The 23,297-nt window shown below is 47.8% G+C and overlaps 1 protein-coding gene across 2 annotated transcripts in view; it reads left to right on the top strand.

The window, feature by feature from the left end:
- adck1 (aarF domain containing kinase 1) overlaps positions 1 to 23,297 on the top strand; it is a 719,907-nt gene that overhangs the window by 224,193 nt on the left and 472,417 nt on the right. For both annotated transcript variants that reach the window (XM_086002658.1, XM_086002659.1), the window contains exon 4: positions 6,264 to 6,467. In XM_086002658.1, coding sequence (XP_085858784.1) covers positions 6,264 to 6,467 — 204 coding nt within the window. The remainder of the gene's footprint in view (positions 1 to 6,263; positions 6,468 to 23,297) is intronic.

Genomic DNA, 23,297 nt, shown 5'->3' with positions numbered 1-23,297 from the left:
TTCTCTCTCCCTTTCTTGCTTTCTTTCTCTCTTCCTTTCTTGCTTTCTTTCTCTCCATCTCTCTCCTTTCTTTCTCTCTCCCTTTCTTGCTTTCTTTCTCTCCTTTCTTTCTCTCTCCCTTTCTTGCTTTCTTTCTCTCCATCTCTCTCCTTTCTTTCTCCCTTTCTTGCTTCCCTCCTTCCCTCCATCTCTCTCCTTTCTCTCTTTTTCTCTCTCTCTCTCTCACTTTGTCTCTCTCTCTCTCCCTCTGTCGCTCTGTCTGTGTCTCTCTCTCTGTGTCTCTCTGTCTCTCTCTCTCGCTCTGTCTCTCTCTCTCTCTCTCTCTGTCTCTCTCTGTCTCTCTCTCTGTCTCTCTCTCTCTGTCTCTCTGTTTCTCTCTCGCTCTGTCTCTCTCTCTCACTCTGTCTCTCTTGCTCTCTCTCTCTCTGTCCCTCTCTGTCTCTCTCTCTCTGTCTCTCTCTCTCTCTCTATCTCTCTCTCTCTTGCTCTGTCTCTCCCTCTGTGTCTCTCTCTCTCTGTCTCTCTCTCAGTGCAGTCCTGATGGCATTAGAATGTCTGTTCGCGCTACCACCTTTATATTTTTGGAGAAACATTTCACACCAGTGTGACACTCCTGCAATGTGTGAGATCACCAGGTGCAACTCAGCAGGAAGTTTTGCAAAATTTAAGAAAACATCCAAGTGTTGAAGAGGACAGAGACAGCCCCTCTCGCAAATAAATCTCTCAGTATGACAACAGCCATTTGCTCTTACTGTGTCGTCGGGGCACAGTTATTGTCTGCCTCCGAGCAGTCTCCAATCCACGGTGAAGCTCTCCACCTCTCCTCCTGTCAGACCCTTCTTAAAACCTACCTCTTTAACCAAGCTTTTGGTCACCCATCCTAATATCTCTTTCTTTGGCATGGTGTCAATTTTTGTCTGATTATGCTCCTGTGAAGTGCCTTGAGATGTTTTACTACATTAAAAGCGCTGCATAAATGCAAGTTGTCGTTGTTTCTTTCTGTCCCTTCTTGCTGCACCCATTTGCGTGTGTAGCGAAGCTCTGCCATGGAAGCTCTGTCATCGAAGCTCCGCCATGGATGCTCCGCCATGGAAGCACTGCCATGGAAGCTCCGCCATGGATGCTCCGCCATGGAAGCTCTGTCATCGAAGCTCCGCCATGGATGCTCCGCCATGGATGCTCCGCCATGGAAGCTCTGCCATCGAAGCTCCGCCATGGATGCTCCGCCATGGAAGCACTGCCATGGAAGCTCCGCCATGGATGCTCCGCCATGGAAGCTCTGTCATCGAAGCTCTGCCATGGATGCTCCGCCATGGAAGCTCTGTCATCGAAGCTCTGCCATGGATGCTCCGCCATGGAAGCTCTGTCATCGAAGCTCTGCCATGGATGCTCCGCCATGGAAGCTCTGTCATCGATGCTCCACCATGGAAGCTCTGCCATGGAAGCTCCGCCATGGAAGCTCCATCATGGAAGCTCTGCCATCGATGCTCCACCATGGAAGCTCTGCCATCGATGCTCCACCATGGAAGCTCTGCCATGGAAGCTCCGCCATGGAAGCTCCGCCATGGATGCTCTTCTATTAATGCTCCCACATTTGGCAGGAATTGTTGTGTTGTCACTGTTCCATTTTTGGACTTTACGCTAGATATTCTGCTCGAGTTCAGTGTTACCTGCAACTCCCATAAGAGGACCTCAAGCATGTCCTTACTCGCCCAATATCTAGTTAAACAATAGTGAGACCAGGAATCAAACAGCGAGCCCTTGGCTTACTGGATTTGGACCTTAGTAGTTCTTGTCGAGTTGGTCTTACCCGACCTGCAGACTCTTGCTATATGTCCCATTTTCCCGCATTGCCTGCATATTTTGTCTTTAAACCAGCAGTCCTTCTGCTCATGGGTTGTTCTGCCGCAGCGATAGCACTTTTCGGCTCCATACGCCATTTCGTTAGCGCTGTATTCTTGTGGTTTCTGTTGTATTTCCGCAGCTCCCCGTGCTGCTGCTTCGTAGGATACTGCCATGCTGAAAGCCTGTTCTAGCGTCAGGTCCTTTTTTGAAAGTGGTCGTTTCTGGGTTCCTTCACTCTGGAGCCCGCAGACAAACTTATCCTGTAAGGTGTCTGCCAGTCCTGCTCTGAACTGGCAGTGCTTCGATAACTTGCGTAGTTCCGTAAGATAGTCAGCATTGCTCTCATCTTTGTGCTGGTTTCTTTTATGGAACTTGAATCTTTCTGCTATCAGCAGTGGTGTAGGGCTTAGATGTTCCTGTAAGATATGAACAATCTCCTCAAAACTTTTCTCCATTGGTTTAGCTGGGGTAATTAAATTCCGCAATAGGCCGTACATACTCGCACCCATCAGATTTAATAATACTGACGCCCTCTTTCCATCAGCCACCTCATTTGCCTTGCAGTACACTTCAATTCTTTCCACATATGTGGTCCAGTCTTCTACCTCGTTGTCGAAAGCAGTGATACTGCCACTTTTCGGCATCTTGGGTGATTTAAAATGGCGCCTCCCGCGCTTTTGCTTCTTCCCCAATGGAATAAAATGGCGCCTCCTGCGCTTTTGCTTCTTCCCCAATGGGATAAAATGGCGCCTCCCGCGCTTTTGCTTCTTCCCCTTACTGCCACGCTGCTCCTAGCGTTCTACGGGGTAATGGCGGTGACCCGCAGCTTCGGCGCGTCTCGCTTTCCTTCCCCCCCCCGTTTAGTTTCTCTCCGCTGTCCTGTTCTCGAGCACCGACCGCGCCCTGTGCGCTCCACCCTCTCTTGTTTTCTTTTCCCGGCGACGCTGCGCGGCCCGATTTGTAGAGCTGCTCGATCGAGCTTGAGCCCGCCGCAGTCCGGAAGGGTCAGCGCGCTACCTGCTACCAGCATGATTCGCTGGAACCACAGTCTCTCCCGCAATTCTCCAAACACCGATGGATTCTTTGGGCGGTTGCCTTCGGTCGACGCCCGTTGCTCAGACTACGACCTTCCAGGACCTTCCTTTCAGCTGAGATCCCCGTGAGATGATGCCACACTGCAGGTGAGTTCGAACTTACTCGTCGCCACTGTAAAGTCCGCGCCTCAATAATACACGGACTTCGGGAGAACAGTTTAACAGGCACTTTACTGAACAAGAGGCAGCTTGAAGCTGAAACTACAGAAGCCTGCTAGGGCCTTTTATACAGGGGTGGTCACTGCCGGTACTGCAGTCTAAGACCAGTTATTCCCTTAAAGGTACATACACAACATCTCCAGTCGTGGATTGACTACACACTTGGGGTGCGATGGCCCCACAGAACACTTTTGATTTGGTACTGGGGGGGGGGAGGAAAACAATTGTAATAACGTCTTGAGGAATTCACATCTCTACGGGGAGGGCATTTTGCCTAACAGAGACACGATTCCTGCATTCAAACATACGAACAATGATGGATAGGAAAAAACTCTCGGGTCCATCCAGCCTGTCCCATGCAATTGTCCTACCTTGTGTATCACAACATATACACTCCCCACCCCACCCGAAACCATGTGATCTCCTGGGAGAGGCTAAAAACCCAGGCCAACTTGTGTTTTTTTTTAAAAAAGTCAATTGTGTCAGATATTACCCCGTGCCTTTGAAATGCTAATGTAGTTGGATTTTCAGAATCATCTCAGGCATTTATAACGACTTCTGCTATGGTGAAGTGTTAAGTGCAAATGAGTTGATGGGCAGCCAAGAGACTGTCGTTCACGCTTTATGTATTTAAGTGCTAGAAATTATTAATATCCTGATTGCTTGACATTGAGAAAAAAAAAATCCATTTGTTCTTCAAATGAGCTTGACTTCAATTGAAAGAAAATCGAGGATTATATCAAGACAGTAGTCCTAGGAATTTTTTTTTAGTGATTGGCTTCGTACTGCCTACTCAAATGTGGTGTATCGAACAAACCTGGAAGGAGTTCAACGAGGGTCTTTACCTGTAATAATTTGTCAGAAACACAGTCCAAAAGTTCTTGAAAGGAACTGCTGAAGTTGCAGGGCTTTCTATTGTTTCGAAACAATTTCTGTCTTTTTAAGACAAACATTCCAGTGCAGTTCTGCTTCTGCGTAATTATTTTACTTGTAAATAAATCCAACTATTAGTTTAGCCGGAATGTTATGGTCCGACCATGTGCTATTTACTGTCTGTTGCAACTGATGGGAGAAGGTGGTGGGCCTTCCCATGCAGTCTCCAGTAAAACTGTGGTAAAAGAGGCACTTCGCTGCCCCGCTCACAGCACGCACAAGGAGATAAGTTTCAGTTCGTAGGAGATGTGGAAATGCTTACGGAGAATGCTTTTGCGCTGTGAGCATGAGTAAAAAGATCTTGAAAGGAAGGCTGAACTGTAACGCCAAAGCCCCATCCGGCCCTTTGGGTGGTTGGTGAAGACCCCATGGCACCACTTGAAGAAGAACAAGGGAACAATTTCAGATTATAACCACCGCCCCCATATTTTTCGGACAGCAAGAGCTGGTAATGAATATGCTGTTGCCATCTGCACCTCCTGTAGACCCATCTTTTGTTTCTTTACTTGTCCCATCATCATCTCCTTCTGCCTCACGCCATCATCCCTATTGTCATTCAGTCACTCCTGCCAACCACCGTGTCTCAGACCTTCCCCTTTGTTCTTTCATCCCCTCCCTCCTTTCACTGCCTCTGTTCCTGCTTAAAAACCTGTTCAATCTCTAATTTGTTTCCAGTTCTGATGAAAAGTCATCGACCTGAAACGTTAACTCAGCTTCCCTCTCCACAGATGCTGCCTGACCGGCTGAGTATTTGCAGCATTTTCTGTTTTTATTTCAGATTTCCAGCACCTGCAGTGTTTTGCTTTTGTTTTTTTTTAGAGTTTCCTGGTGTCCATTCCAACGTTCCTCCCTCAAAAAACACCAGCAAAAATAAAATCAGATGGCTGGTCATTCTTCTTGCTGTTTGTGGAGAGTTGCTGATGCAGAATGGGTGCTGTGTTTGTCCAGCTAACTGTCACTGCTTTCCAAAGAAACTAAAGAAAGAAAGAATGATGTACTTTTGAAGTGTAGTTACAGCAATGTGATAATGACCAGATAATCTGTTTTTAGTGATGTTGGTTGAGGGATAAATATTGGCCAGGACACCGAGGATAACTCCACTGCTCTTCTTCGAAATAGTGCCATGGGATCTTTTACGTCCACCTGAGAGAGCAGACGGGGCCTCGGTTTAACGTCTCATCCGAAAGACGGCACCTCTGACATTGCAGCACCCCCTCAGCAGTGCACTGGGAGTGTCAGCCTAAATTTTTGTGCTCGAGTCTCTGAAGTGGGACTTGAACACACAACCTTATGACTCAGAGGCGAGGGTGCTACCCACTGATCCACAGCTGACACACTAACGTGTGTGAAGAGCTTTGAGATGTTTCCATGCCATGATCAGGTGCTGCATGAATATCTTTTTTTTTCATTCTCGTGCTCTGTTGGCGAGGCCGGCATTTATTGCCCATCCCTAGTTGCCCTCGCGAAGGTGGTGGTGGGCAGCCTTCTTGAGCGCTGCAGTCCGTGTGGTGAAGGTGCGTCCATAGGACTGTTAGGTAGGGAGTTCCAGGATTTTGACCCAGCAACAGTATGCCTTCTGCTGCTTCGTCTAGATAGATGAGTAAGGAAATGGGGCAAATGGTTCCTTCGTGGGGTGGGGCGGGGCATAGAAACATAGAAGATAGGAGCAGAATTAGGCCATTCGGCCCCTCAAACCTGCTCCACCATTCAGTGAGATCATGGCTGATCATCCAAACTCAGTACCCTGTCCCTGCTTTCTTCCTATATCCCTTGATCCCTTTAGCATTAAGAAATATATCTAACTCCTTCTTGAATATATTTAATGAATTGGCCTCAACTGCCTTCTGTGGCAGAGAATTCCACAGGTTCACCACTCTCTGGGTGAAGAAATTCCTCCTCATCTCAGTCCTAAATGGCTTACCCCTTATCCTTAGATTTTGACCCCTGGTTCTGGACTCCCCGACCATCAGGAACATCCTTCCTGCATCTAGTCTGTCTAGTCCTGTTAGAATTTTATAAGTTTCAATGAGATCTCCTCTCATTCTTCTAAACTCCAGTGAGTACAAGCCCAATCGACCCAATCTCTCCTCATACGTCATTCATACGGGGCAGGTTGATCTTTTTTGTGATGAAAACATTTGGGGGAGGTGACCAACGTAGACGGTTTTCCATTACTGCCGCAACTTTTCTGGCAGTCTGAAATCTGAACTTTCTTTTTGCCTCCCCACCAAGGTCCACCGTCGCTCTGCCGAACACCTGCTGGACCTCTGCTGCGCCAACAAGGGCACGTTCATCAAAGTGGGCCAACACCTGGGAGGCTTGGACTACCTGTTACCTGAGGAGTACACCAGCACACTGAAGATTCTGCACAGCAGAGCCCCACAGAGCAACCTGCGGGAAATCCAACAGGTCGTCGAGGAAGATCTCGGCAAAGAGGTAAGGTGGAGTCTTCTGACTCATCTTCTTGAGTCTTTTATAAAATTACATTGAATTGAGGGGCGGAGTAAGTGTGAGATAAGCACTCCCCCCACACACACACATATCTACTATTGTTAATCTTGGTGCATTTAATTAAAACAGTTCTGAATATTTATCATTATTATTTTTTAATGTCATGAGTGGGTCAAATAATGTGTTGGTGTCATACAAATGACCGTGAAGCTGTCTCTTTAACACAATCTATTACATTTATGCTGATAATTAGCTGTTGAAGCACTGAGAATAAGCAGCAGAGAGAAACAGGGCACAGCACGCCCATGTTTAGAGAGACAGAGAAATAGGCAGCAAGATGGGAAGAGAGAGACAGATGAACATAAAATAGGCAGTGGGATAGGTAGAAAGAGAGATAGAAGCGGATAAAGGAAGCAAGCAATCAGAAAGAGAGATAAACACAGATAAACACCTCGAAAGAGACAGACAGAAGAGAATGGGACTCACACACCAAGAAGGTAGGTAGGTAGGCAGGCACACGCACGCACACATGCACACATTCACTCATGCGCGCACACACACACACACACACACACACACACAGACATGCGCGCACACACATACGGAAAGAGTGGGACACGCACACACACTCACTCAGACACATGCACACACACACATACGCTCACACTCGCACTCACACACACACACTCTCACACACACACTCGCTCAGAGACACACACACTCGCTCACACACACACAGAACACACGCTTGCGCACACACACTCGCGTGCACACACACACACACTGCTCACACACACTCGCGTGCGCACACACGCTCGCACACTTGCTCTCACACTCGCTCACTCACACATTTGCTCGCACACTCGCTCACACACACACACACTCGCTCACACATGCACTCGCACTCGCGCACACACACACACGCTCACACACACACTCGCTCACACACTCATGCTCACGCGCTCACGCACACACACACTTGCTCACACACACACTCGCACACGTGCACACACACACTCGCGCACACACTCACACACACACACACACACTCACGCACATGCGCACACACTCGCTCACGCGCACACACTCACACTCACACACTCGCACACACGCACACACACGCTCTCACGCTCGCTCATACACTCGCTCACACACACACACATACACACACACACACACTCACACACACACACACACACACACTCGCTCACACACATGCACGCACGCATGCTCGCTCGCTTGCTCACACTCATACACATCTACGTGTCTGTGTATATGGATAATCACCATAATCATAATCAACTTTATTGTCATTGTTAGTGCACAAGTGCAGTACAACGAAATGTAGGCTTGCGGCTCCCGAGAGTGTACATTTAGATTAAGACATTTAAACATTCAACATCCATTTGGCTTGTAATACATTAACATAAACACAACCATAATAAAGTGCATTGGCAGATGTGCAGGCTTTAGAGTTTATTTGTGGAGTTCAGTAGGATGACAGCCCTGGGAAAGAAGCTGTTCCTAAATCTGGTCGTTCGGGTGCGAATGCATCTGTAGCGTCTCCCAGATGGCAGGAGGGCGAACAGACTGTGGCTGGGGTGGGTAGGGTCTTTGATGATGGTCCGTGACCTCCGTAAACAGCGTTTCTGGTATATGTGCTCTATGGTCGGTAGCCGGGTGCCGGTAATGCGTCGGGCAGTCTTGACTACCCGCTGCAGGGCTTTCCGGTCATAGTAGCTACAGCTGCCTTACCATACTGTGACACAGTTCGTCAGGCTCAGCTATGAGACCCGTGTGCGAGTGATGCATTCTGTGCATCAAAATGGCTGTTGAGAGTAAAATGTCTGTTCCGCTCTGGCTGTGGGGAAGTCGATTGTACCTGGCATGCGAGCGCAGGGAGTGAAACAGCAATCAGCCCCAGTTAGCAGGGTCAGAGAGAGACCCACAGGCCAGCGAGCATGACAATCGGAGGAATATTCAAAGGCCGTTTGTTTATGTTCGTTTTCTCTCTGTGTGTGAGTGGAGGGCAGGGACGGCAGGGCTCTGAAGGGCAAGGTTAAAACCTGAATAATGTGAATTCACATCATTTCTTTTTGATAAATCGTTTTCAAATCCAGGGCTTAGGGGAGGGGAAAGGGGAGAGGCAATGTGCTTTATTCATACATTGGGTTCATCAAATGGCTGCTGAGGGGAGAATATTTTCGGGGGAAAAAGAAAAAGAATCAGCCATAGATTGTACTCGGTCGCTGATCCACCTTAATTTATTTGGTGTGCTGGAGCTGCTCCTGTCACACTTCACTGACTTCAGCAGAGCAGCTGTGTAATTTTGCCATCATTTCACAATAAGAGCCTCCCGCCCTGTTATGCCTTCTGCCTTTTAACCCACCCGCTCCCCTTCGCTCGCTCGCTCTCTTTTTATTTTTGGCTCTCTTTCTTTCCGTGGGGAGAACGGGCACAGAAACAGGGTTCAGATCCCGGCACGTTCTGATGCCTGCAGCTGGAGCTGATTTATATTATTCGTTTTTTTTAAAAAAAGGTCCCTCCGTTCCCGGTGGTTGTTGTTAGCGGCCTGCGTACACGGTGGAAGACGGGCACTGGGTGAGCAGGGATTCGAGCAACCCAAAGAACAGATGGCGCACGTACAGCCAAGGGTAGTCTCAGTAGCAGCAGAGGAGGGCTTCTTTCCCTCAGCCCTGTTGAACTTTTCTACAAAAAAAATAAACGGCGAGATGTGAATCGGCAGAACACCTGTAAAGATGTATAAGGGAAAAAGAAAGACATACATTTCTATAGTGCCTTTCATGACCACTGGATGTCCCAAAGCACTTTACAGCCAATGAAATACTTTTTGAAGTGTAGTCACTGTTGTAATGTGGGGAAACGCAGCAGCCAATTGGCGCACATCAAGCTCCCACAAACAGCAATGTGATAATAACCAGATAATCTGTTTTAGTGATGCTGATTGAGGGATAAATATTGGCCAGGATACCGGGGATAACTCCCCTGCTCTTCTTCGAAATAGTGCCATGGGATCTTTTACATCCACCTGAGAGAGCAGACGGGGCCTCGGTTTTAACGTCTCATCTGAAAGATGGCACCTCTGACAGTGCAGCACTCCCTCAGCACTGCACTGGAGTGTCAGCCTAGATTTTTGTGCTCAAGTCCCTGGAGTGGAACTCGAATCCACAACCTTCTGACTCGGAGGCGAGGGTGCTACCAACTGAGCCACAGCTGACACTGGGGTTCATTAGCACCTGAGTGAATGCAGAGTAGAAGTGGACCCTGCTTATCAGCAGTTAGGTCTGCCTCTCCTCCAGCCCCCATACCCCCCACTTTCTCTGCTCTGCTCCTGAAGATGCCAGCCATTGCTGGGGTACGATTTCATAGGTACATTGCCCAAGTACTCAGTGGGTAGCACTCTCGCCTCTGAGTCATACGGTTGTGGGTTCACGTCCCACCCCAGAGACTTGAGCACAAGCAATGATTATCTCCAACAAGCGAGCGTCTAACCACCGCCCTTGACAATCAACGGTACTACCATCGCCGAATCCCCCACCATCAACATCCTGGGGGTCACCATTGACCAGAAACTTAACTGGACCAGCCACATAAATACTGTGGCAACAAGAGCAGGTCAGAGGCTGGGTATTCTGCGGCGAGTGTCTCACCTCCTGACTCCCCAAAGTCTTTCCACCATCTACAAGGCACAAGTAAGGAGTGTGATGAACTACTCTCCACTTGCCTGGATGAGTGCAGCTCCAACAACACTCAAGAAGCTCGACACCATCCAGGACAAAGCAGCCCGCTTGATTGGCACCCCATCCACCACCTTAAACATTCACTCCCTCCACCACCGGCGTACCGTGGCTGCAGTGTGTACCATCTACAAGATGCACTGCAGCAACTCGCCAAGGCTTCTTTGGCAGCACCCCCCAGGCCCGCGACCTCTACCACCTAGAAGGACAAGGGCAGCAGGCGCATGGGAACACCACCACCTGCAAGATCCCCTTCAAGTCACACACCATCCTGACTTGGAAGTATATCGCCGATCCTTCATCGTCACTGGGTCAAAATCCTGGAACTCCCTCCCTAACAGCACTGTGGGAGTACCTTCACCACATGGACTGCAGCGGTTCAAGAAGGTGGCTCACCTCCACCTTCTCAAGGGTAATTAGGGATGGGCAATAAATGCTGGCCTTGCCGGCGACGCCCACATCCCATGAATGAATAAAAGAAAAATCCAGTGCCGTACTGAGGGAGCGCTGCACTGTCGGAGGTGCCGTCTTTTGGATGAGACTTTAAACTGAGGCCACGTCTGCTCTTTCAGGTGGACGTAAAAGATCCCATGGCACTAGTTCGAAGAAGAGCAGGGGAGTTCTCCCCGGTATCCTGGGCCAATATGTATCCCTCAACCCACACCGCCAATGTTGGTCACTATCACATTGCTGTTTGTGGGAGCTTGCTGTACGCAAATTGTTTGCCGCGTTTCCTACAATGCAACGGTGACGACACTCCAAAAAGTACTTCTTTGGCTGTAAAGCGCTTTGGGATGTCCTGAGGTCGTGAAAGGCGCTGTATAAATGTAAGTTTATTCCTTCTTCCGTTCTCCATGTGTGAATGTGAGCAATCTGTTCAACCATGGAAGACAGACCACCCCCCCGAGACCAATACTGCCAGGGCCCCGAAGTCTGCATGTGCGCACTTACTGGCGGGGGTCACTGGATGGCGATCGGGAGCGGGAACGTCCTAACCTGGGCACAGAGACCAGTTGTGGCACCTGTCCCTCCACCCAGGCTGAGACCCGCTCACTCAGCACGAACCAGGGGCTCGAACCAGTGACCCGCCAATTCTGTACGGTTCCGTGCCACAACAGGCAGTGCATTTAAACTGAGGCACTACTTAATTGTTCTCAATGAAATATGGAAACTTCAAAACGACGAGGTGTTTTGATCGTCAGTGCGGGGGGGGTGGGGGGTACGGTTCGGTAACCAGATGACACAGATTTAAAATAATTGGCAAAAGAACCAGAGGTAACATTTTTTTTACGCAGCAAATTGTTATGATCTGGAACGCGCTGCCTGAAAGGGCAATGGAAGCAGATTCAATAGTAACTTTCAAAAGGGAATTGGATCAATAATTGAAAAGGAAAGAAATTTGCAGGGCTACGGGGAAAGAACAGGGGGAGTGGGTATAATTGGATAGCTCGTTCAAAGAGCCGGCACTGGCAAGGTGGGCCAAGCGGCGGCCTACTTCTGTGCTGTATCATTATATGATGCTTTTGAAAATTAAGATACTATTGAACATTATTTGTAGCGGGACGATCTCGCGGTGCGGTTACGGGGCACACGGGCTCTCCCGTGCATCTCTCCTATGGTTTCTTGTCTGATAATGCTCCCGTGAAGCGCCTTGGGATGTTTTTACTACGTTAATGGTGCTATATAAATACAAGTTGGTGGTGGTGGTGGTGGTATGGTAGGCTCAGGTTCACCAACCCTTGCCCCTACCACTCCCTAACACCGGTGGGTCCTGATCTGAGCTGGGTGGCTGAGAAAGTGAGGAAGCTGATGATTGGCCCTTCCACACGGGCAGAGAGGGAACATAAGAACATAAGAAATAGGAGCAGGAGTCGGCCATTCGGCCCTTCGAGCCTGCTCCTCCATTCACTGAGATCATGGCTGATCTTCTGCCTCAACTCCATTCACCGGCCTGATCGCCATATGCCCTTACTAGTCAGAAATCTATTGACTTCTGTTTTGAATATACCCAATGACTGAGCCTCCACAGCCCTCTGGGGTAGAGAATTCCAAAGATTCACCACCCTCTGTGTAAAGAAATTTCTTTTCATCTCAGTCCTGAAAGGCCTACCCTTTATCCTGAGGCTGTGGCCCCTGGTTCTAGACTCCCCAGCCAAGGGAATCATTCTCCCAGCATCCACCCTATCAAGCCCTGTAATAATTTTGTATGCTTCAATGAGATCCCCTCTCATTCTTCTGAATTCAAGAGAATACAGGCCTAGTTTACTCAGTCTCTTCTCATACGACAGTCCTGCCATCCCAGGAATCAATCTCGTGAACCTTTGTTGCACTCCCTCTATGGCAAGTATATCCTTCCTTAGGTAAGGAGACCACAATTGTACACAGCACTCCAGGTGTGGTCTCACCAAGGCCCTATATAATTGGAGTAAGACTTCTTTACTCCTGTACTCAAATCCCCTTGTAATGAAGACCAGCATACCATTTGCCTTCCTAATGGCTTGCTGCACCTGCACATTCAATTTCAGTGACTCATGTACAAGGACATCCAGGTCCCTTTGAGCATCTGCATTCCCCAATCTTTCACCATTTAGGAAATACTCTGCCTTTCTGTTTTTTCTACCAAAGTGGACAACTTCACATTTATCCACATTATATTCCATCTGCCATGTTCTCGCCCACTCACTGAGCCTGTCAAGATGCCCTTGAAGCCTCTTCGCAACTGACACTGCCACCTAGCTTTGTATCATCAGCAAATTTGGAAATGTTACATTTAGTCCCCTCATCCAAATCATTGATATAGATTGTGAATAGCTGGGGCCCAAGCACCGATCCTTGCGGTACCCCACTAGTCACAGCCTGCCATCCTGAAAACGACCTGTTTATCCCTACTCTTTGTTTTCTGTCTGTTAACCAATTCTCAATCCATGCTAGTATATTACCCCCAATTCCATGTGCCCTAATTTTGTTCACCAACCTCTTGTGTGGGATCTTGTCGAAGGCCTTCTGAAAATACAAATACACTACATTTACCGGTTCCCCTTTGTCTACTCCACTAGTTACATCCTCAAAGAACTCCAATAGGTTTGTCAAACAGGATTTCCCTTTCATAAATCCATGTTGACTCTGCCCAATCTTACTATTAGTTTCTAAGTGCCCAGTTATTGTATCCTTTATAATAGATTCCAGCATTTTCCCAACTACTGATGTGAGGCTAACAGGTCTGTAGTTCCCCGTTTTCTCTCTCCCTCCTTTTTTAAATAGCGGGGTTACATTTGCTATCCTCCAATCTTCAGGAACCGTTCCAGAATCTATAGAATTTTGGAAGATGACAACCAATGCGTCCACTATCCCAATGGCCACCTCTTTCAAAACCCTAGGATGTAGGTCATCCGGTCCTTGGGATTTATCAACTTTTAGTCCCATTAATTTTGCTAGTACTGTTTTTTTTAACTAATAATGGCCCAGAAATTCGTGTCGGGGGCTTCCCGCGGGTACAAGCCCCCGACCTACACTTACCTAGCGCGCCGACAGTTGAGGCCTGGGTCTGCGTGGATTTCCTCTCTGTGGCCCGGTCCAGCTCCCGGCGCGCTGTGCTTGCGTGTCCCAGGGGCGTAGTTAGTGCGATGCGTCAGCTGGGATCACGTGAGCCATGGGCAGCCAATCGGAGGAGGGAAAAGCCCATTCATGAGATTGACAGAAAGAACTGTCAAACGAGTGAAAACTCCGGCCCCCAATACAGTACTTACCCTTCAAATAAATATTTTAAAAAATCACACTTTTTAAATAAACTATAAATAACATTAAATAACTATTTTAAACAATAATTTAAATTTTTGAAAAAAATAATTTAATACTAAAACGGGGCTAAAAATACACTTACCTTACTTTAAAGTATTTAAAAATAATAAACCTGTGGAAATAATTTTCTAATTTTAATTAATTGACCACTTACCTTTTAAAATGAAGTCCTTATGCCTGGTTTTTAAATGTGTTAAATGTAGAGCTTCACGCACGGAACAACCTGTTAAAAAAAAAAGGAAGTTCAACGCGCACGCGCAGACTCCCGCGCGCTCGCGTTCGACCTCTGAACCCCTTCGTTCAGAGGATCGGAAATGCCGGTTTCCCGCGCATGCGTAGTGCATGCAAGAAACCGGCACTTCCATCGGGTCCACGCGTGAGTACTCCGTGCTTACTCACGCGTTGGGACCCGAATTTCTGGGCCAATAATTTCTTTAAGCTCCTCATTCGCGGGGCGTGGGGGGGGTGGGGGGGGTGTCAGCGGGGGTGGGATGGGTCAATTCAGGCTGCCCTCCCATGTCCCTTGCAGTGGACAACTCCAGACAGGCCTTGGCAGAGGCCTGGGAGTGGGAACAAAACCTACATTAGATGCAGATGCAAGAATCGAGAAATACTGAGCCGCAACCCGGCTGAACAAATCGGAGCCTTTGCTTAAATATTAAACTGTTGTTACTTGGAACTTTCTGACGCTACCGCTATTGTGCCACAAAACACAAAGATATAGTCACGTCAGTTATTTTAGAAAATGGAGTGTTGCAAAATAGAATTTGAGCATTGAGAACACTACGGGCTGGGTGATGTGGGTTATGTTCGCTCATGTTTGAGTGTCTCCAAACTAAGGTACTGTCTCATCCATGCAAATAGAGATTCTGTTTGCCTGGCACAGAGTCTACACACTATTGCCAATTACCCAAGTCTACAGAGCTTAGCTGCAGGTTAATTGCGATTGAAATCATAGAATCATACAGCACAGAAGGAGGCCATTCGGCCCATCGTGCCTGTGCTGGCTCTTTGAAAGAGCGATCGAATTAGTCCCACACCCCTGCCCTTTCCCTATAGCCCTGCAAATTTCTCTTTTTCAAGTATAGATCCAATTATTTTAAATCTGTGTCCTCTGGTTACCGACCCTCCTGCCAGTGGAAACACTTTCTCCTTATTTAACCTATCAAAGCCCTTCATGATTTTGAACCTTTGAATATTAAATCTTCTCTGCTCTAAGGAGAGAAATCACAGCTTCTCTAGTCTCTCCAGATAACTGAAACCCCTCATCCCTAGTACCATTCTGGTGCATCTCCTCAGCACCTTCTCTAAGACCTCGGTGCCCTTTCTAAAGTGTGGTGCTCTGAATTGGCACAATACACAAGCTGGGTCCTAACACAGTGATTTATAAAAGTTGAACTCCTGAGAACTGGATTGCAAGTCCGCCACCATAATAAGCAGGCTACCCATTGGCTTCTGAAGACAGGTCCTCCATGTCAGGAGCTTTGACAGAGATGTGCTCATTGTGAGGTTGACACCCGCTTCTAAGGATGCTTGGTCAGAGATCGGTGTCAGCTGGAGCCCTCCATTCCTGCAACTAAAGTGCCTTACATATGGGCCATAAAAAATCCTTCTGTTGCATGGCTTAGGTATTCTGGGGAATTGCTTGTGCACCTTGAGTGCAATCTGCATTAGGACTGTACTGTTATTGAAGAGCGATGAGATCGACCAAAGTGCCTCTGTGCCCATTCTTGGCTTGACCCCCGTAGACTCACCCCTGAAAATCCGCACGGTGGCGCATTTCAACGTAAGTGCCAAGGTGTGCCCACTTCTGACTTCCACTGCTGACCCAGCCAAAGTTCATGGGGTCAGGGGTGATACCATTGCAACCCAACTAATGACGGGTTGCGAACTTGTGCCAACAGGACTGCGAATGGGACAGTTGCCATTGCAGCAAGGCTTCCCCTTTCACAGAATCACAGAATGTACAGTGCAGATAGAGGCCATTTCAGCCCATTGAGCCTGCACTGACACATATCCCATATCCCACGTATTTAATCCCCTAACACTAAGGGTCAATTTATCATAGCCAAATCAACCTAACCTGCACATCTTTGGACTGTGGGAGGAAACCGGAGCACCTGGAGGAAACCCACGCAGACACAGGGAGAATGTGCAAACTCCACACAGACAGTCGCCCGAGGCCAGATTTGAACCCGGGTCCCTGGCGCTGTGAGGCAACAGTGCTAACCACTATGCCACCGTGCCCCCCAGGAAACAAAGTATCATTCCCCTTTGTAATGGAGCCAATTCAAAAAAATAACTGGTGGCAAATCTTTGGGGCCACGATCCCAACCTGGACCTCCCCTCCCCTCCCCCCCTTCCGCCCCCCAAGTGTTTAGCTACATTTTACCCTGGATCAGCTGGCATTCCTGATCTCATCAAGCATACCTGTGCCAACGATACACCAAAGTCCCAGCGAAGGCCTGGGGAGCCTGACGTTTGGAGTCCCCACTCCCTTACGTTGAGGGACATGTTCATGGTGGGTGAATGCTCTGCTCTCAACAAACGATTTGGAATCTTCGGTTCCAGGCTAGCAGCCAACGTATCCAGTTTCCGGCTGTGGATTTTAGAGGCCAATGCATTCAAGAAGAAGGTGACATCTGGGAAGCCCCACCCCACCCCAGGTCAAGATATAGCACCTTTCACATCCACAGGACATCCGAAAATACTTGGACGCCAGTGAAGCACGGTGGCATAGTGGTTAGCACTGTTGCCTCACAGCGCCAGGGACCCGGGTTCGAATCCGGCCTCGGGCGACTGTCTGTGTGGAGTTTGCACATTCTCCCCGTGTTTGCGTGGGTTTCCTCTGGGTGCTCCGGTTTCCTCCCACAGTCCAAAGATGTGCGGGTTAGGTTGATTGGCTATGATAAATTGACCCTTAGTGTTAGGGGGATTAAATACGTGGGGTTACGGGGATAGGGTGGGATATGTGTTGGTGTAGGGGTTACGGGGATCGGGTGGGATATGTGTCGGTGCAGGCTCGATGGGTCGAAATGGCCTCTATCTGCACTGTGGGGTTTCTGTGATTCTGATTCTGTGAATTCAATTCAATTCAATTTTATTTGTCATATATGCAGCAGACGTGTGTACTGCACAATGAAATGTTGATTTTTACGAGTCTTCCCAACATTGGAATAAATATGGCATAACAATGATAAAAATACTAATAGAAATACTAATAGAAAGACAGTCATAATAAATAAAACAACAGTAATAAATAATAATAAATTAATCGTTCATGAGTCTTATGGCCTGGGGGTAGAAGCTGTTTCGAAACCTGTTGGTACGAGACCGTATGCTTCGGTATCTCTTACCGGACGGGAGCAGGGCGAAGAGGTTGTGGCTGGGGTGACTCGCGTCTTTAATGATTCTCAGAATTAATTTTGAAGTGTAGTCACTGTTGTTGTGTAGGCAAACACTGAAGCCAATTCTGGAAGAATATTGTCTCACAAACAACAATGAGATAAATGACCAGTTCTGTTTTTGGTGACATTGGTCATGGGATAAATGGTGACCAGATCTTCTACTTTGCTCCTTGAATAGCGCCACGGGATTTTTTACGCCTACCTAAACAGACGAACGGGGGACCTCGGCTTCACGTCTCACCTGAAAGACGGCACCTCTGAAGATGCAGCACGCCCGCAGTACTGCACTGAAGTGCTAGCCTAGATTATCTGCGCAAGTCTCTGGAGTGGGGGCTTGTACCCACTGCCATTGGACTTCTAGACGAGAGTGCTACCAACTGAGCCAAGCTTTTGGACCATTCAGAAGCAGAATGCCACTCTTGGGAACTCTCACCACCCCCTCCCTCTGGTCAGCCCATTGTTTAAGACGGTTGGTCGAGCCCACTAAATCCCCAGTTGAGTCTGACAACAACACGAAGGGTGATAAATGTTTGGAATGACCTGCTGGGTGGAGATACGCACATTGGGACATCCAGGTGCAATGGAGGCTAATTCCGGGGAGCCTAGGATGAGAGAGCAGTGATCTGTGATGGGGACGAGTGGCCCTTTTCCCGTCACTAACTGTTCCGGTGTTTCTCTGCCAATCGTTTTCCACCTGCTTTACGCCTTGGGCTAATTATTTTGACGCGTTTCAGCAGGAGTGTAGTGGCAATTGTTTTATATTTATAGTAAATGTTTAATTATGCCATTGCTTGGCTTCAAAACTATTTTAAGGCCTGAGGGAAAAATCAGAAAAATGTGATAACTGGAGTTAAATGACATTTATTGAATTGAACAATATATCTGAGAGGGAAAGGAATAGATTTCTTTAATCTCAAGTCCACAGCACAAACAATCAGTACTTTACAAACAGAAGCTAAAGCACAAAAGGAATTGCTCACTCTTTGACCTGACAATCACAGGAATAGAGAGGGAGTGGAATCCTTGTTACAGGTAATAACACTTGAAGCCTGAGGATTTCCTAGCTCCGACCAGTACTTAAGTCCTGCTTTAATCCCTCTCAAATACTTTGGTTTGGAATCTGATTCTTTTCCCCCCATCGATGGATCATCGATAAACTGGAGAATCTTTGTAAAAAAAAAATTAGAAAATGTTGGGAATGTTCAACAGACCCCTCAGCTTCCAAAAGTAAAAGCCGGTTTAATGTATCTGATGGGACCTTTCATCATGCTAGGGTTGCCAAACTCTCTTGGATTGGCCTGGAGTCTCCAGGAATTTAAGATTAATCTCTAGGATACGGCTATGAGCAAACCCAGGGAGAAAAATCATAGGGGGCATTAGAAAAAAAAGTTCTGCTGTTTTCATTTCCTTTGAGCACTTTCATTTATTAGTTGTAAAAATATTAGAGATGGGAAAATTGGCTGTTTGGATGATTCGTGACCGTCGGTCAATCGAGTAACAAAGTTTTGTTCACTGTACACTTGGTGAAGGAAGGCGGTGTGGTGCAAGGATGGGCGTGTTGGGCGAGCAATGGCTGGAGCGTGGGGGTTGGGGCGTGTTGGAGGCAAGAGATCATGTGATAAAACCGCCAGGAATACGCCCAACCAGAGTTGGCATTTCTATATCGTGCCAGTTCTGGTGCGGGATCCCACTTTAACCCGTCTCTCTCCATTAAGATGCTATGTGTAATCAGGTATGGGGCAGGGGGGGGGGAAGAACTGGGCCCCTCTCCTTCCCCTTTCTCCCCCCGCCCCTGCATTGTCACTCCTAGGACACTACGCCACTGTATGAAGAGAGAAAAGAAATCTATTACAAATGACAGACAACACGACACCGCATAGTAACTCCACTCTGCCTGTAGAGCAGAGTTCAGTCAACAGAAATAACAACTTGCATTTATCATAGAATTATACCGCACAGAAGGAGGCCATTTGGGCCATCGTGCCTGTGAAAGAGCTATCCAGTCAGAGCCACTCCCCGCTCCTTCCCCATTGCCCTACAAATGTTTCCTCTTCAAGTATACATTCAGTTCCCTTTCGACAGTTAGTATTGAATCTACTTCCACCGCCCTTTCAGGTCATGCATTCCAGATCATAAAAGTGCAGTCACTGCCGTTATGTAGGCAACTGCAGCAGTGAAATCTGCACACCCAGGAACATCCCAGGAATAGCAATGAGATGAATGAGCAGTTTGATGGGTTTTTGGTGTGTTGACTGAGAGATAATTGTTGGCCAGGGGATCCCTTCTCTTCAAATAGTGTCATGGAATCTTCAACCACCACCACCACCCCCCCCCACCCCTGCACCGCAAGAACAGGCAGACATCTGGGCGAATGAAGTGGAGGAGCAGGAGAAGAGATAAGTGAAGAAAATGATGAGGAAAATAAATCAAAAAAGAATGGATGAAGAACACAACTTCTCCCCCTATAAATGCAGCGTTGATTCACTGTACAAATAATGTTATTGTGTTAGCGTGGACCATTACATCAGTCTTGTAGATTTACTGCATTGCCTCCAGCTTCACTGTAGGTACAAAATGTACCAAAGAACAACTTCAACAGACTTTTGTCTATCCGAACAGGTACTGCCATTTTAAACGTTACTACAGTACGCCCAACAGCACTGTTGATTTAAGGGCTGAATACACTTTATTAGGGGATTTAATAGGGATTTTCAAAATGACGAGATGTTTTCAGAAGGTACATAAATAATGGAGGACTGTTTCCACTGGTGGCAAGGGGCATAAACTGATCATCACTGAGGAATGAAAGGGGAAGTTAGAAGATTTTTTTTCACGGAGGGTTATTAGAAAATGGAACGCTTTAGGGCAGAGACAACAAGATTATTTTACATGAAATTATAAAGGAACACTTACATTTACATAGTGCCATTTCACATTCTCAGGATGTCCCAAAGTGCTTCACAACCAATGGATTCCTTTTGAATGCCAGTCATCATTGTTACCCCTCCACTGCCACTGATTTGTCACACTGCCTGTCCGACATCCTGTATTGGTTGAGCATAAGTTTCCACCAATTAAATATTGGGAAGACCAAAGCCATTGTTTTCAGCCCCTGCCACAAACTCCTCCGTCATATCGTCCGTCACCACCCCTGCCTCAGCCCATCTGCTGCTGAAACCCTCATTCGTGCTGTTGTGACCTCCAGACAAGACTGTTCCAATGCTCTCCTGGCCGGCCTCTCATCTTCCACCCTCCCGTAATCTCCATTCGTCAAAATGTTCATCCAAAACTCTGCTGCCCGTATCCTGACTCGCACCATGTCCCGTTCACCCATCACCCCCCACCGTGCTCGCTGACCTACACTGGCTCCCAGTCCACCAATGCCTCAATTTTAAAATTCTCATCCTTCTTTTCAAATCCCTCATGGCCTCGGCCCTCCCTATTCTCTGTAACCTAATAATTCAGGAGAAACTTCTTTACCCATGGAATGTGGAACTCAACAACAACAACTTGTATTTATATAGCACCTTTAACGTACTAAAACGTCCCAAGGCACTTCACAGGAGTATTATAAGACAAAAAATTTGACACCGAGCCACATAATTAAATTAGGGCAGGTGACCAAAAGCTTGGACAAAGAGGTAGGTTTTAAGGAGTGTCTTAAAGGAGGAAAGAGAAGTAGAGAGGCGGAGAGGTTTAGGCAGGGAATTCCAGAGCTTAGGGCCCAGGCAACAGAGGGCACAGCCACCAATGGTTGAGCGATTATAATCAGGGATGCTCAAGAGGGCAGAATGAGCAGAGCGCAGATATCTCGGCGGGGGGGTGGATGGGGGGCGTTGTGGGGCTGAAGGAGATTAGAGATTGGAAGGGGCGAGGCCATGGTGGGATTTGAAAACAAGGATGAGAATTTTGAAATTGAGGCGCTGCTTAGGTAGGTCAGCGAGCACAGGGGTGATGGGTGAATGGGACTTAGTGCGAGTTAGGACATGGGCAGCCGAGTTTCGGATCACCTCAAGTTTACGTAGGGTAGAATGTGGGAGGCCAGCCAGGAGTGCGTTGGAATAGTCAAGTCTAAAGGTAACAAAGGCATGGATGAGGGTTTCAGCAGCGGATGAGCTGAGGCAAGTGCGGAGATGGGCGCTATTACGAAGGTGGAAGTAGGCGGTCTTTGTTATGCTGCGGATATGTGGTTGGAAGCTCATTTCAGGGTCAAATATGACACCAAGGTTGCGAACAGTGTGGTTCAGCCTCAGGCAGATGTTAGGGAGAGGGATGGAGTCAGTGGCTAGGGAATGAAGTTTGTGGCGGGGACTGAAAACAATGGCTTCGGTCTTCCCAATATTTAATTGGAGAAAATTTCTGCTCATCTAGAACTGGATGTCGGACAAGCAGCCTGACTATTTGGAGACTATGGAGGGGTCGAGAGAAGTGGTAGTGAGGGAGAGCTGGGTGTTGTCAGCGTACATGTGGAAACTGACGCTGTGTTCTCGGATGATGTCGCCAAGGGGCAACATGTAGATGAGAAATAGGAGGGGGCCAAGGATAGATCCCTGGGGGACACCAGAGGTAACGATGCGGGAGCGGGAAGAGAAGCCGTTGCAGGTGCTTCTCTGGCTACGGTTAGATAGATAAGAATGGAACTCACTACCACAAGGAATAGTCAAGGTGACTAGCATAGATGCATTTAAGGGGAATCTAGATAAACACATGAGGGAGAAAGGAATAGAAGGTTATGTTGATGAGGTTAGATGAAGCAGGGTGGGAGGTGTCTTGTGTGGAGCATAAACACCAGCATGGACCAGTTGGCCCAAATGGCCTGTTTCCATGTTGTAAATCCGATGTAACCTCCTCCAGCCCTACAATCCTCCTAGAACACTGCGCTCCTCCAATTCTGGCATCTTGTCCATCCCTGATTTCTTTCGACCCACAAATGGCCTCCGTGCCTTCAGCTGTCTAGGTCCTAAGCTCCGGAATTCCCTCCCGAAACTTCTCCTCCTCTCTACCTCTCTCTCCTCCTTTCAGATGCTCTTTAACACCTACCTCTGTGACCAAGCTTTTGGTCACCTGTCCTAATATCTCCTTTATGTGGCTCGGTGCCAGATCTTGTTTGATAACACCGCTGTGGGACATTTTACTGTGTTAAAGCTGCTGTATAAATGCAAGTTGCTGTTGTTTAGACTGTGGGGATTTTTGTTTGATAGCTCTCCTGTAAGGAGCCCTGGGATGTGTTTTTTTTTTTCTGCATTAAATACGCGGTATAAATGTAAGCTGTTGTTGTAAAGCACTTGAGGTAAAATCTCACGGTTTATGAATAGTGTGAGTGGATCTCTGTCCGCACTCCTCACCGGATGAATGGCAACTTGGGTGGGAGACCAGCATTCTCGCCAGTCTCTGGGACTTCCTGTGCCGGATTGTGATACTCTGGCACCAAAGCGCGTTGCAACGGGAGTCACAGAGTCCTAATGGCACAGGAGGAGGCCATTCAGCCCATCGAGTCCCTGCCGGCTCTCTGTAGAGCAATCCAGTCAGTCCCATTCCCCCGCTCTATCTCCGTAGCCCTGCAACTTTATTTCCCTCAAGTGCCTATCCAGTCTTCACTTGAAAACATTGAGTGTTTCCACTTCCACCACTTCCGTTGGCAGCGAATTCCAGGTCATCACCACTCACTGCGTAAAAAAGTTTTTCCTCACATCCCCCCCTGTATCTCTTGCCCAAAACCTTAAATCTGTGTCCCCTAATCCTTGTACCATCAACTAGTGCAAACAGCCTTTCCCCATCTAGCCTATCCAAACCCGTCATAATCTTGTACACCTCTATCAAATCACCCCTCAACCTCCTTTGCTCTAATGAAA

The sequence above is a fragment of the Somniosus microcephalus genome, chromosome 12 (assembly GCF_052327205.1).
Source record: "Somniosus microcephalus isolate GS21.2 chromosome 12, FLI_Smic_1.0, whole genome shotgun sequence".
Taxonomy (NCBI): Eukaryota; Metazoa; Chordata; class Chondrichthyes; order Squaliformes; family Somniosidae; genus Somniosus; species Somniosus microcephalus.
This window is presented reverse-complemented; position numbering and strand designations above follow the sequence as displayed.